The sequence below is a fragment of the Colius striatus genome, chromosome 5 (assembly GCF_028858725.1).
Source record: "Colius striatus isolate bColStr4 chromosome 5, bColStr4.1.hap1, whole genome shotgun sequence".
Taxonomy (NCBI): Eukaryota; Metazoa; Chordata; class Aves; order Coliiformes; family Coliidae; genus Colius; species Colius striatus.
In genome coordinates this window covers 25,148,928-25,164,414 of record NC_084763.1, presented here as the reverse complement: position 1 = coordinate 25,164,414, position 15,487 = coordinate 25,148,928, and the positions used below count along the sequence as shown (strand labels likewise).

The following is a 15,487-nucleotide window of genomic DNA, read 5'->3' as shown; positions in this document are numbered from 1 at the left end:
CATGTGAGATACAGAAAGAGGCTTTTGCAGTAGGAAAAACTTTATGCTAGTGTGTGATGCTAACTTTTTTTTCCCTGTGTTAATTGTCTTGATTTTTATAGATAGTATCTGGTCACAAAGTTCTGATTTGCAAACCTGGTTTTATTTGATTCACTTGATGCACAGGAACTGTCTATCTCTGGAGATGGTGTATGGACAAGATTCTGAAGCAGATAACTCTGAAGAGGCATTTCAGCAGTTCTTAAAGAGTGTTAAAGTGAAGAAATTAGTATCTTTCAGAAATGACACAAAGCTCTGCAAGTTCTTGTTGACTAATTCAGTGGCATCTGAAAGGTAAGGCAAGCAGTCAGTCTTTCCTGCTGATGAAAATGATGAAGTATGACACTGTCTAACCCAGCTTGTGAGGAGCAGCCATTCCTAGGGACAATTACTTAGGACAGAGAGATTGTGTATCTGAGTAGTGCCTCAATACAGAGGGAAAGGTACTGCATTGAGGAACAGTGTTAATTTACCTTAGTGTACCTTTGTGGTGGGACAGTTTATGCTTTCTTAGGAAAGGGCATCTTCTGCACAAAGCTCAGTACTTTAATGAAAGTATAGAAAAGACACTGAGGTTCTGGAACATGTCCAAAGAAGGGTAACAAAACTGATGAAAGGCCTGGAGAGCAAGTTTTATGAGTGTCTCAGGGAGTTGGGGCTTTTTAGCTTGTAGAAGAGGAGACTGAGGAGAGACGTGATCACTCTCTACAACTACCTGAAAGGAGGCTGTAGCAAGGTGAAGGTCAATCTCTTCTGAGTAATGAGTGACAGGATAAGAGGAAATAGCCTCAAATTGCACCAGTGGAGGTTTAGATTGGAGTTTAGGAAGAACTTTTTCACTAAGAGAGTTGTTAAACACTGGCACAGGCTGCCCAGGGAGGTGGTGGAGTCCTCATCCCTCAAGATATTTAAAAGACATGTAGATGAGGTGCTGAGGAACTTGGTTTAGTGATGGGCTGGGCAGTGTCAGGTTAATGATTGGACTTGATGATCTTAAAGGTCTTTTTCAACTGAACCAATTCTGTGATTCTATAACTTTTGTATGGGTGTGCTCTCTCTCTTCAATGCTTTCGTTAGTCCTCTCAAGTGGTCTTTGGATAGAGCAACTTCAGATTATAAACAGTTCTAGTTCATAAATGAAAGAGGTGATAAAAAGTCACTGCAAAGAAGCTGCCAATCTGTCTTAACATGATCTAAGTACAGTTTACAGAAAAATATGTAATAGAATATTTTCTTTCCTCACTGAAATGTTGAGTATGGAGAATTTATGCAAATAAATTGTCCACATCTATTTACATGTCCCACAATATTTTCTGGAATACCATTTTGGAAAGAATGTGTAAAGAAAGTGCAAAGTAAGCGTATAACTTTGCTGCTTTTCTGTCTCTGTACTTAGTGTCCATGTCCTTACTCAGTTGAGGACTCTTACGCTTCCTGGGAAGACTGTAAGCTGCTTTCTGTCTGTTCCTGCAGGCCCAGCTTTCTTGATCTCTGTGTTGCACTGGGTTGTAAATGTTCTCAGTTTGTGTTAGCGTAACCTTCCTGTCTGTTTGAATTGTACATAATCCTCAAGGGTTGTGTCCTTTCATGGTGAATAGGTTTATGCCCTTGCATTTCACTGTAGCCAGAATATTTACTGTGGATGAATGCTGTGTTCCTTCACCTGATGATAAATGGTGTTCAACAGCAATGTAAACTTGATGCATGTCATATGCAGTGTAATCTTAATTAATATAATTACTTGCAGATGTTTATGATCATATTGGTTATTAGAGGGGGCAAACAGACCTCCAGGTGGGTGTCTGTGGTTGCTGGGTGCAATTCAGAATGCTCTTCTGTATGTATGAAACTGACTTTGATTTACCTTTTTCAAATCTCAACTTTTCTGCAAACAGTTCATAGGCATGGGAAATGTACAGGCTTTTGGCATGAGTTGGTAAAATACCGGTAGGCAGACAAAGGAAGAAAATTTAATTTATCTATCTTAATCATTTCAGCTTTTGGTATGCAATTATTCTGTTGCACTTCAACTTTTACTGCCTTTTTAAAAAAACCTGTGAGCGATCATGTAGAGGAAAGGCTTTTTTTGAAGTGTTTCCCTTCCCCTTATTTTAAATGGATACTCCCTTGTTCTCTCTTTCTGAATCCAAATTAATCTTCTGTAGCATGGATCAGAAACTACAATAGGAAATGGGTCAATGACAGACAAGGAAGTTTTTAGGGACTGGTTGGCTGCTTTCCAGTGTGCACCTCCAGGCTGTGGGGAGGAACACACTGTTTGAACTTGTGCTGTTAAAGTTTTTATTTTTAGCTCTTTTAAGGTTAAGGCAATAAAATATTTTCACAGTCTTCAATGGAATATAGATGCTTGATAGGTGAATGAACAAGGTGGAATTTGGAGGTTTCTGTTATGACTGTGTATCTTGCATGTTAAACACAGGACTGTATTTTCATTTTGATTTCTGGTTGCTGGTGTAATAGCTCTTCTTCTGCAGACATAAGTAACAAAACTTAGCTGAAAACAATATTCAGTGTAATTACAAGGTGATCTTACTGATTTTTCTCTGGTACCTTCTGTATCTTATATCTTGAAGCTAAGGTATTTCTGATTCTATCCCGATGGAATCTTTAACCATGTTTCACACTCGCTTAACTGTGAAATAGTTCCCAGGATGTGTCTTGGTCTTAGGTACGTCTATATATAAATGGAAAGCTTACTTGATAGTGAAACTGTCATATTGAGCATCTTGTGTATCACTGTGTGGGCAGCACGTGTGTTATTTTTTGGATATGAAACTCAATAGAAGGATTGAGAATGTTCTACCACTGCATTTTTTTATAAAAGTCAAAATGAAATTAGGAAAATAAAATCTAATCAAGGTGAGAATCAACTGCTTGCCTGATGATTCTTAACTATGTTAGTTCTGGAAATGATTTTGTCACTCAAGTGTGAGGCAGTTAAAGGTGAGATCTGACACAAATTCTGATTACATTTCCAGTAGTGCTAATTCATTGTAATGTCTGCTTGCTCACTTCTTACTTCTAATTGCAAACTTTTTTTCCTTCCCTTTGAAGTCTTTTGATGTGATAACAGAAGCACCTTCAGATTTAGAGGAAGAGGTTGGCAATGCAGATGAAATTCTCCAAAAGGTTGACTATTTGTGAAGAACTGGATATTGCCTTATATGTAAGTTCTGGTCATGCATACTGTGTCACTTCTGTGTGTTTTATACATCTTTGATTTCAATTAAAATATTTTCTTAATGTATCAGATGAGTTTATTCACGACAAGGCAGCATCTTTTTCTTTGTGTATGTGGAAACGTGATAACAAGTCACTCAAGTTGCTTACTTTAATGCTTCATATGTATTTAACATGCTAGCTTTAAAAAAAAATCGTTCATAGCATGTGTGATATTAACTTGGACTTCTACATAGAAGTGCTAATCAGTTGTGTTCTATTGAAATTACTGGATGAACACTTAGAATTGCTAATCTGCCTTTTAGAATCTCTTTAAGAAGAAAGAGAAAAATCTGCTAAACAATTTTTTTTTCATTAACAACGGAATTTCTCAGTAACGGTTTTACCATCTTAGATGTTAGTGTGTGTAAATGAAGAATGACTTGGTCTTTAATCTCCTTCTGTTTAATTCAATCCAAAAGCATAATGAAACAGAGAAGGTAATCACTATGAGTGCTTACAAGTTATACATAAAATTCATCAGGAGCAAACTATGTTTACTGTCATAGCAAACTGATATTTGGCCAGTGCTGAGGTGAGTTTATGCTTCATTTCTGCCACACTGATCTATACTAGTAACTCTTTCTGATGTGATTTATTTCTGAAAGTTGTCCTCTTTACCTTTTGTATAAGGAAATTCTAGGAGTATATTGGTGATGAGAGAGTGGTTGGGTTAAAGCTTGAGAATTGCAGTTGTACTCGACCTCAGCCAGGGCTTAATTTCAGTTAGATGCAAAGATACTTTTTAAAAAACCAAAGGGTGGAAGCTGGAATCTCTAGATTCATTACAAATCAGTAGTGTGTAACTTAAGGGGATTGAGCTTTATGTAGAATGTTGGTTTTCTAAAAGGTTGTTAATGTACTTAAAATGAAACACAATGAAAACCTTCTTCTATGGGGAGAGGCCTTGGAAAGCTGCATTCAAATAGGCTTCAGGCAGTGTCTCTAAATCATTGGACTAAAGCATTTAAAATAGGATGCTTGAATGCTGCCTGATTTTTTTTTTCTCCTTTTTTTCCCTCTTTCTGTCTAGTTAAAAAAGGAGACTGAGAAATGACTGAATAGAAACCCTGATATTGACAACTTATTATCAATTAAGAAAACTTTGAAAATCTTAAAAGCCCAGTTCAAGTGGAAGCTGGTTGAAAAGAACAATTTGGAGGATGTCTGAATATGTTGCAGTGTTGGTGGTTTTTGCCTGTAGTTTTTCAAATCAGTTTAGAAAAATAAATTTTGTGCTTTCCAGCTAAGTGATAACTATATAGAACAGTTGGTGTTTTCTGACCTCAATTTTGCCTTTAACTGTTAAAGTTTTACAGGCCCCTGAGACCAAACCTGAATGGCTTAAAAACCCCTCACTTTTCCGTTTTAGTCCCCAGTCATGGCACTACGCTTTTAAGTCAGTCCCTCAGGTGATAGTTCTTATTCACAGCATGAACAGTTTTGTCCAGCTCTTTTTACTGTGCTGGTTGTATGTTTTTTTACTTTGTTAGTAATGCAGACACTGCTGCTTTGGTGACAGAATTCTACGTCTGTTCTAGTTTTCAGGGATCTCTCTATGCCTCAGAAGTCCAGAAAATGTAAATATTTCCCCAGCTTCAGTGCTGTTTATTTGATGAAATGTTAATTATTCTGATCATGCTTAAGGGGAAAAGGAACCTGCATATATGTCTCTGTAAGCATTGTAAAGGGGCAGTAAGCTTCCAAGAGGAATTTAAAGTGAGACATGCTAATGAAACCTATTGAGAAAAGGAGTCTTGAGTAATGAGGTGACATGAGGAAAATACCTGCTTATGGAGTAAAAAAGTGAATTAATTATGGAAGCTGGCATTGCTGGTAGACGAATGATCTCGCTGTTAGGGTTATGTGTGATCAGCTAATTAAAAAAAACGCAAAACTCTTTGACTTTGGAAACAAGAAGGCAATGGGTTAGAATATGTATTCTGTCGCATACATAAAGGAAACATCTTTCTCAGTGGTCATATTTTAAGAGATTCTGTATCTTGGGTGTCCAGGAAGGAGACCCTGAGCCATAGTCTGGAGATGCATGAGATACTGGCTTGGTCTGTGTTACTACTTGACTTCTGTCTTCTTTCATTTACCTATAGTGAAGTTGTTTTCCTTTGTTTAGGCCTACTAAAGTATCTTGTAGAAAACCATTCATGTTTTCCATGATAGTGCATGAACTGTTTAAGGCCTTAATAGTATCCATACTTGGAGATTTCAGAAATCTCTCCATATTGAACTTTTGTATTCCTGTTGTGTGTGAAGGGATGTGCTGGGTTGGTTTTTTTTCTCTTTTTTCTCTTTTTTCTCTTTTTTCTCTTTTTTCTCTTTTTTCTCTTTTTTCTCTTTTTTCTCTTTTTTCTCTTTTTTCTCTTTTTTCTCTTTTTTCTCTTTTTTCTCTTTTTTCTCTTTTTTCTCTTTTTTCTCTTTTTTCTCTTTTTTCTCTTTTTTCTCTTTTTTCTTTTTTTTCTTTTTTTTCTTTTTTTTCTTTTTTTTCTTTTTTTTCTTTTTTTTCTTTTTTTCTTTTTTTTCTTTTTTTTCTTTTTTTTCTTTTTTCCCTTTTCCCCCCTTTTCCCCCCTTTTCCCCCCTTTTCCCCCCTTTTCCCCCCTTTCCCCCCCTTTCCCCCCCTTTCCCCCCCTTTCCCCCCCTTTCCCCCCCTTTCCCCCCCTTTCCCCCCCTTTCCCCCCCTTTCCCCCCCTTTCCCCCCCTTTCCCCCCCTTTCCCCCCCTTTCCCCCCCTTTCCCCCCCTTTCCCCCCCTTTCCCCCCCTTTCCCCCCCCTTTCCCCCCCCTTTCCCCCCCCTTTCCCCCCCCTTTCCCCCCCCTTTCCCCCCCCTTTCCCCCCCCTTTCCCCCCCCTTTCCCCCCCCTTTCCCCCCCCTTTCCCCCCCCTTTCCCCCCCCTTTCCCCCCCCTTTCCCCCCCCTTTCCCCCCCCTTTCCCCCCCCTTTCCCCCCCCTTTCCCCCCCCTTTCCCCCCCCTTTCCCCCCCCTTTCCCCCCCTTTCCCCCCCTTTCCCCCCCTTTCCCCCCCCTTTCCCCCCCCTTTCCCCCCCCTTTCCCCCCCCTTTCCCCCCCTTTCCCCCCCTTTCCCCCCCCTTTCCCCCCCCTTTCCCCCCCCTTTCCCCCCCCTTTCCCCCCCCTTTCCCCCCCCTTTCCCCCCCCTTTCTCCCCCCCTTTCTCCCCCCCTTCTCCCCCCCTTCTCCCCCCCTTCTCCCCCCCCTTCTCCCCCCCCTTCTCCCCCCCCTTCTCCCCCCCCTTTCCCCCCCTTTCCCCCCCTAGTACTAGTGTACTTCCTTTGACGACTGGCTGCAACATATAAAGTTGCATAGGATAGTTTGACTTGCATTCTTAGCATCTGGTCAGGCAGTAGTTTGTAACTTTCTGAAGGACATTTTGCTTAGATACACTTTTATTGAAATTAATGCCTCAGCTGTATTACTAGTACATTTTTAAAGGACTGGCATTGAACATTTCACATGTCCAGGGACAGGGATTTCTGTGTTGAGGTTTTTAAAAAAGACTACTATGAGTTTAATTTTTTCCCCCTCTCCACCCTCACTTCATCACCTTCCTTTGTCTTTCTCTTTCTCTTCTCACATTGTGTATAGGTAGTTTGAATAGTTATACTTCTCAAAGCAGCAGTAGCTAGAAGCCAATACAGACTTTTCTTACATTCTGTCTGATGAAATGAAACTTCTGTTGCTGACTTGGAACTTTACAAGTAGGAACTTTACATGCTTTTTGCAGCCCCGTCCCCCCTTTTTTTCCTGTTACTGATTTGTTAATTGGTGACTGATTGGTTTTTTTTTTCCCCCTTCCTGGTGTGTGCAAGTGGTAATAACCTTACTGGGAGTTAATCTATAGTTCATAAAATGAAATTAGTGTGAACTTTGTGTACAAACATTAAAAAAAAGTCTTAGTTATGTGTAGAAACTTCCTTGATACTGTGCTTTTTCCCCCCTTGTATCTATCTTTGTAATAAATACCCCAATTAAATCATTAGGAGACACTGATGAAAGGAGTGGCCCAAGGTCTACAATTGTTGCATGGACCTAATATGATGCATAGATCTCTGCATGGAAATGTTTTTGCTGTGAATCTAAACTATGGATTTGTTGGAGACTTTGATTTCATTAAATCAGGGGTAAAAAAGAAATCCTTTAGTGACACTTCATTAGTGTAATGGAAATTGCAAGAATTGAGGAAGACTATAGCTCTCTCTACTCCTCCCTGCAGATGTGGGCTGTGGTCAAATGAGCAGCTCATGTGTGACAGAGCAGGAAAGTTTCACCCATGGTTCACAGCCTGGATCCAGCGTGGCTTCTCTACAGAGATGTCAGTACTGTTCTGTGCTTGCACTTTCTGCATGATCACAAATGCATGAGTGGATCTGGTAACTGATGTATTACTGAGCACTCCTGGCAATCTAGGAAACTAGTCTTCTCCACTCTGGCTATAGCTGGTGCTGGCTGCTCTCATGGAGGGCAGCAGAAACTCAGTGTCTGGCTTTTATTTTGACAATGGATAGTCCTAAAATATCCTGGAAACCAAGAGGGAGGAAGCAGCTAGTTTCAGGTAGTGACCAGAAAGGCAGAGAAAAAAAATTAGGAAAGCTAGCAGAACTGAACTTCAGAATTGAGGTTTTCCAAAATAATGCCAAATAGCTTTGAATGGTGGGGGGTTTTTTTCTAATTTGAGAAGTTTCACAATTTGTATTCTTTACTACCCTAAAAGCTGTAATACTTCTAGTATGGAGTGAAATCTGCCATAACTATTCTTCTGTTACAGATACAAACGATGGATGTGTGACGTTACCTTGTTTTTCCTTTATGTGCCACTTTTTTTTGATCAGTTAAGGTAGGATTTTACATTTCAGTCTGGGTCAGGACAAAATTCTGTGGTAAAAGTTGTCTGACCAATTAAAAGGGAGACAGAGATACATCTGCTTCAATGTGCTGTCAGTCTTGCTTCAAATTACAGGTACATTTGCTTTTTCCCCCCATAGGAACAGCGTGCTGCTGCAAATACCATGGTTGTCAGTGTCTTGAGCTTAGTTTCTCCTGAAAAGGGACAGCCAGCTTCTTGAGCCTCTGACATGTATGTATGTATGCCTTCTGTTCTGGGTGTGTGCAAGAGCTTGTAGCAATACTATGGAGCTGTAGAAGGCTTATAAAGAGCAACAAATGTTACCTCCAGCATCTGCTTTGAACTATTTTGAGGAACTAAATGTTCATGTTTTCAACTGAGTGATAAGTGTGGAATGCAAGAGAGTTACAGTTATGGGTACAGTGTTCACGTTGTCTCTTAAAGGGCACTTACCCTTCAGCATTTCTTAGAGTTATATCATTAAATGTACAGCTTGGGCATGGACTTCGAGTCATATTTTGAAAAGTCTGTTTCTTTTAAGCTGTAAAAGTTTCTTCTAGAGTTCTGTTCATACTGAGCTTATTGTATCGAGTTTACTGTGTTTAAGTTAAGAAACTGCCGTGGTACAATAGCACACTGTCAACAGCTGTAGTGGTTCCAGTGTCTGGACAGGGTAGTTTGTGTAGCACTGCATAACCCACTACTGTAAATAATCTTGTTTTATTAGGTGACTCCTATCTTCTACAATATGTCTTTTAATAACTTCATTTCACCAATATCCTCCAGCAATGAAAATATTACTGATAAAGCACAGGACTGTCTACCAAATCTGTCTGCAAAATTGTTCCCAGTGTGGCACCACTGTGGAAAGAAGGAGAATAAAACATGCAGCATTTGAGAAGGGGGGAGATCCTGTAAATAGTGTTTATTGCTCATTATAGTTGCTTGGTTTCTTATTAAAGGTTAACTGAATCTCATGAAACAAACAATACTGAAAGAAAGAAAATTCAGTACTTCATGTTTCACCACAGGACTAGCTAGGGGTTTTAAATGTGTTCCACAAGACCTGTACAGAACTATCTGCCCAGTTTGTCAGTCAGGAATAATGATATGATAATCCTTAGATACTCAAAAATGTAACTTTCTCTCTTGCATAGTGGAAGCTTAAGAACATTAAAAAGAGGAGCTGATTCACTTCTGTTTTTCGTAACGTTTTTGCTGTGTAAGGTCTGAGGTATACAAATCAAAGTTTAAATGGTGTATTGTACTTATGTATTCTTCTGTAACAGGTATCCTCTGAAGTGCAGACAGTTGCCTTTATCTCAAGGACAGCTACTGAATTTAGCCATTATTGTTCTTAGAAGGAATTAATTCATTTTTTAACTCTTAATAAGAAGTTTCTTTTTTTCCCTGATGAAAAAAAGCAACGTTTGATTTTTGACCTTGTCAGGTGATACAGTGCTAATCAAGATGTGTTTGGCAGTTTGTAAGGATTCATCCTGTATGTGTGTGCATGCATGTGTACCAAAGTCTACTGTAAAGCAGTCTGTGCTGCCTGCTGTGCACAGGAACATGCATGAGGATTTTACTAGAAGTGTAATACTAATAAATATCTTTCAGCTGTTTCTTGGGGAATGTTTTAGACCTCTGGCTGTTAATCCTTGTCCCAGTTCTTGGGGAAAATCTATTTTGCTTTTAAGTGCTTTATCTATAATCAGCTTATTCAGAATTAATCTCCATGCCCATCTGCAGGCTCTTGACAGGCTGGTAATTTCCCTTACATCTCAGCCTCATACCCAGAGAATTGCACAATTGCAACTAGGAAATTTTTTTATTGTTTTAAGCAAATGTAAAATTGCCACAGGAAAATAACATTAAGCTTTAAACCGTGGATATTAATGTTAGCTAGCTGTTGAGGAAAGCAAAGGTTAGTGATAAGATCTTGTAAACTCTCGTGTAGCCAAGCCAAGCTTCAGTGTTCGGTGTGTTTCAGCATCCAGGTTTGTGTATTTAAAAAAAAAAAAGAAGTAAGAGTAAACACAATGAAGTGTTGTCCTACAGCAGTATTCCTTGTGGAATCAATTTTCAGCTTCCTTAGTACAGAAGATTGTGAGGAAGAGATATTTTTTGTTGACAGACATTTGATAGTATCAAATACAAATATACAAGTACAAAGGTTTTCAAGCTCTTTAATCCTTAATCTTTCTTCACTTTTGATTTTGCAGAGGAAGCTTGTAGTTATAGTTTCCTCCAGTATTTCAGTGCATGTGTTTGGATCCTCTTAACTAGAGATTTTCCTTTGAGCATTTGTATAACATTGTTGTGGGTGTCTATTACAGGCCACCTGATCAGGCTAGGGAGGTTGATGAGGTCTTCTACAGGCAGCTGGGAGCAGCCTCAAAATCACAGGCCCTGGTTCTCATGGGGATTTCAACTCCCCAGACATCTGCTGGAAGGCCTACATGGCTAGTTAAGGAGTCCAGGAGGTTCCTTCAGTGCATCAATGATAACTTCTTGATGCAAGTGGTGGATGTGCCAACTGGGAGAGGAGCACTACAGCAGCTTTCAGATCTCTTTTTTTCACCTAGATTTTGGATTATTTGGGAAGTGGCTAATTCTCCATAGTCATTCTGATAATTAGTGGAAGAGTTGGAAATTGCTTGTTTTTGTCTTTTGACTACTTGTGTACATTGCTTTTCATCACAGTGATCATTCTGTCTGGGTGAAATAAAGGTAGGTGAGGGGAGTACAGACATCTTGTGCTTTGCTGGTTTATTGATCCATGTGTTGCAGACTTGGAGAAGGAACAAGCAAGCATTCTCATAGAAGGATTCTGTTCCCATTGAGTTTTGATAATCTAGATGTCTAGATCAATATTTGAGATTGTCTCTCGCTGTCCCCTTGTCCAAATCCAGAGTGTGCTCTTTGTGCATGCGTGTAGCAGCTGTGTTTTTGTTTTTTGCATGGAGTCTAGCACTGGTAAGCACTTAGGCACGTAATCCCTTCTGATTAAATCCAAAGAACCTCAGTGTGATGAGTTAATGGTAAAATAGCTGCTGTTGATTTATAGCCCATTACTTTGATTTTATTTTTTTCCCTGTGCTCTTGTGAGACAGTAATATGAGAAGTTAAAAAATGAAGTTACAGAAGGTTCCTTTTCAGTAGAAAGGCCAGCTTTAGTATTTCTCTAATTTATAGTGGTTCAATGAATTGTTATTTTAAAATATAATAACTCACACTCTTCTGTAAAATCTGCTGGCACGAGGTTGACAGACTCAATGCTAAATGCCTGCTTTTACTGTGTTGTTAGTGAGCACTATGACTGTCAAGTGTTGCTGACCATTGGAAATGCTATGGTACAGCCTCTTGTGAGGGCTTTGGGTCCCAAGCATTTACAAGACATGTTCATCAAATACTTGGTTGTCATTTGTAATTGAGTGAGTTTTGCTTACTGATGAAATCCTTCTCCCTCTTTTGTAGGATGATAAAGTTAAATCTCTGCTCCTGAATTTGTTCTGCTGCAACAGTCTGACAGCTGAGCAGGTGCTGAGACATGATTGCTTCCTTATAGTTGATGCAATTCCATTTTCACCACAACCAGGTGAAGGGCATGATTCTGAGAATATAGATGACAAAAATGTGATTAACTGAGGAGAATGGAGCAAACCCTACTCAGTAGATGAGGAGCTTTTCCATTGGTGTTCGATTGAGCCTTCTGGTTATTTTTGGCTTTTGAAATCATTGTCCTGATCTGAAATCTCAAAATACAAAGGGTTTGGTAGGTGCAGTCATGTTTTGTGGTTACACAATCTTTGCTGCACTTTCTTTTAGGTACCTCCTACTCTAAATAAATATCTGGAGGTGTAAGGGTGGTGGTACTGATTGTGTTCTTCATTTGTCAGCCTTTACCATTATATAGGCTTGAAATTTGCAGAGAATAGTCTTGTTAGATGGCAAAAATCCGTATGATGAAGCTTTAGTGACTTGCTTTTTCATTCAGTTTTCTATCTCTTGTCTTGCTGTGATTCCAATAACACATTCCTCTTAAAAGTGCTCTAGGGTATTACTTTTTTGCAGGCAGGTTTGTGTTATCGCATAGTCAAGATGTGCCTACAGCAACTGCCTTCAAGATTTAAGGGGCAGGGGGAAAGGTACTACTTTAACAACTGGTAAAGGAAATGGAAAGCAGCCTGCCTCTCTTCTGCCTCCCTGCATTTGAAAAATGCAATTGTCTTTCTAGAGAGTAGACATTCTTCTGGTTGCTTCTTTGCAGTGCTGCAAAATACTATACCCACACATTTGCAAAAACTGCTTATTTGCTCCACAGAAGTGTGTGTATGTATCATCTGCTCTTAAATGTCATTTGCAATAGCTATAAAGGTAGGATTTTTCTTGAATGAGTTGGTTTGCCTACAATGCTTTGTTGTTAACCTTACCATTGAAAGAGTTTTGTCAGCTCTTTATTTTACAGGAAATTGTTACTTATGTTTGTGAAGATTTTCTTTTCTTCTCAGACAGAAATGGGTCAAAATGTGCAGAGGTGCTGTAGCAGTTAGCCTCTGGGTGTTGCTCTTGGACAGCGCTGTTGGCAGACTAGTACTTAGTAGAGGAATTCCTGAAGCTGCATGTTGTCAGATGAGAGAGTAAAAATGCAGTATGTAATGGACAATAAGCAGCCCCAGGGGAACTGGAATGCCCTCGGGTACAATAATACAATCCACAGTGGACAGAAGATACCACCTTTAACAGATCCACCTCTGATACTAGACTTGATTTTCTCTCCTTAAACAATTAGTTTTTTACATGGCATAGCATATCAGATGATTCATTGTTTTTTCATTACATCATTTAAAAAAAAATCGGTAATGTGTGTATAACCAATGATATCAAAACCTTTGTTTAAATATTTTTTTCATAGAATTTTTGGTTAGTGTGGTAAAATACTTTCATTACAGAGATCACAGAAGTGTATGACATTGTTTTTTGTCAATGAATGTAAACAATTCACGGGTGTTGTGGGATGCTTTCCAAACACCTAATGAAGCCTTTCATGGTTGTTAAAAGGTGAACTTCAATGTTAAACACTGAGTAGAGGTTAGAAGACTAGTGTGATGGGTTTGTGTTGTGCTATGTCATGTATATTAGAATAAATTTTTGCCTGGTTTTCCTGCTGCAGAGTCTGTGAAACCTAAAGTGTACTTCTTAAATCCCCAAATTGCTAACCCTGTTGCTTTTCTGAGACCAAAAGTCACTGCAATTTGTTTTCATGAAACACACAGAGCCTTCAAGATCTGTTCACCAGCTGTAAGTAATACAATTTTTACATCTGGAATCTAACATGAGATTATTTTTTTAACTGCAATAAAACTTTTGAAACCTTTTGGTACATAGGAATGTCAGAGTATGAGACAGCCTTTACATTGGAATTAAATATTGATTATACTCTTAGTGTCAACTCTTCTATTTGTTTCTACTTTTGACCTTTTCTATGGTCATTTTGTAGCTTTGGCCTCCTTTTCATTTCTTACTTGCTGGAGGCCTTAAAATAAATTGGTTCAGGGTCATGTTGCACAGCTATCCTGTACCAAAGCTGAATACTAATCCATGGTAATGGACTGCTTGCTGTTAGTTTGAGACACACCTTTTTCAAATGCATCTTTTCTGTCTAGAAGATGGGTATCTGGAAGCTAGAGAAGGGAGGTTGAGATGATCCTGTAGGAATGGTCTATCTCCTTAATTGCTGCTGCTTCCAAGAAGCCCAAATGAAACTTGTTTCCTTCTTCCTTGTGATCAGCATTCTGCAGTTTTGAGCCATGTGCTTGCACAGACCAGGTTAGTGGGTGACAAAATTTCAAGGATTGAGTATTGCTTCACTGGAAAGTTAGGAGTTCATGTACTGTTATGGGCCCCAGACATTTGTATCCTATGGCCTCTAAGGGTAGTAGAGTTCCAGGTCTTGCTACTAACAACTTCCTTTCGTGGGGACTGTCACCTTTGTTACATGGACAGATTTGTGTTCTCGCTACATTCCTCACCTCAGTGTCCACCAGCCATGTGTCAGTGTGTCTTGGCTTTTGCTCAGGACATCATATCCACATTAGCTACTGCAGTCACCTAGGCTGCAGATCTGGTGACTAAGTCACCTTAGAGGAAATACTTTCTTGAGGCACCTGCAAACAACCACCTCTCTCTCTGTCTAACTTAGCCTGCAGACCTGGGCTACAGCTTCTTTTCTTTGGGGAATTCTTTCAGCAAATTTGAAGATCAATATTTCTTATCTCCATGGTTTGGGTGGAGCTGTAGGAACAATTGCTTTCTGAATGCTGCAACTCTGGCCATGTATGGACACTTTTGCTTGTTTCGTTTACTGCCTTTTAATCTTCACGCCTACCTCATCTATAATGACGCCACTACATTTTTTCTGCTTAGTTTGTTGCTTCCTCCATTAGTATTTAACATTTCTGCCTGTGTAGCTTATGCACCATGCCACATTTCCCTTGCAGCTCCTGCCGCAATTGTCTTGAAACATACATTTTTCAAAGTAGTTACACTGGGTAGAAAATGTCAAATTGACCAGTGCTATACAGTGAGGAGTGGATCTTCTGTTACCACATGAATTCTGTTCTGTTAGTCCAGCTTGTGTGGTTGGGAGTGCAGGGGCTCAGATGTTGGAATTGGGTTTGAGGAGCTTTAGATTCAGAGGCTTGAGTACATCAAGATCACACCATAAGTGTCATGCTTTAGGCCAGGGGGCAATGAAGGACTATGATCAGCAGCTTGCTTCACTCCTCCTTCTCCCGGCAAGCGAGAGAAAAGTAACCCAGGACCTTTGTAACACCTTGAGGACAGGGAGGGCTCACCACTTACATCCTCAGCAAAATAGACAGGACTACTTGACTTGGGGAAGAAAACAATTTATTTAATCCATCACCAACCCAAACCATAACAAATAGAAAACAACACAGAATGAGATAATGATGAAGAACACAACCGGTTCATTAAGATCATCTTCCCTCTACCTTTTCCCAGGCTCAGGCACCTGAGTCTGGTTCTTTACCTCCTCTGCCCTTGAATGGCTCAGGGGGGCAGGGAATGGGTTTCAGTCAGTCTTTTCCCCATGGCTCCTGCTGCTTGTCTTTCCTCAAGCCAGTCAGGTTCCTCACTGGTCCTCCCTGCTCCTCCATGGGGTCCCTCACAGGTTGGGCAGCCCTGCACAGGCTGCTCTGATGTGTGTTCATCCTGAGGGCTGCAGCTCCTCTCCACCTCCTGTGTGGATTTCTGGGGCCCACAGGCTCTCCAGCACAGCATGTGCCATGGCTACCTCCTCACACAGTCTCC

The 15,487-nt window shown here is 39.9% G+C and overlaps 1 protein-coding gene across 1 annotated transcript in view; it reads left to right on the top strand.

Moving 5' to 3' along the window:
• Positions 1-11,800, top strand: part of STK31 (serine/threonine kinase 31) — a 29,750-nt gene extending 17,950 nt beyond the window's left edge. The window contains 10 exon segments of the mRNA XM_061997398.1: positions 185-287; positions 290-333; positions 3,115-3,189; positions 3,702-3,738; positions 3,741-3,814; positions 4,313-4,444; positions 7,287-7,427; positions 8,289-8,383; positions 8,385-8,406; positions 11,630-11,800. Coding sequence (XP_061853382.1) covers positions 185-287; positions 290-333; positions 3,115-3,189; positions 3,702-3,738; positions 3,741-3,814; positions 4,313-4,444; positions 7,287-7,427; positions 8,289-8,383; positions 8,385-8,406; positions 11,630-11,800 — 894 coding nt within the window.
• The last annotated feature ends 3,687 nt before the right edge of the window (positions 11,801-15,487 follow it).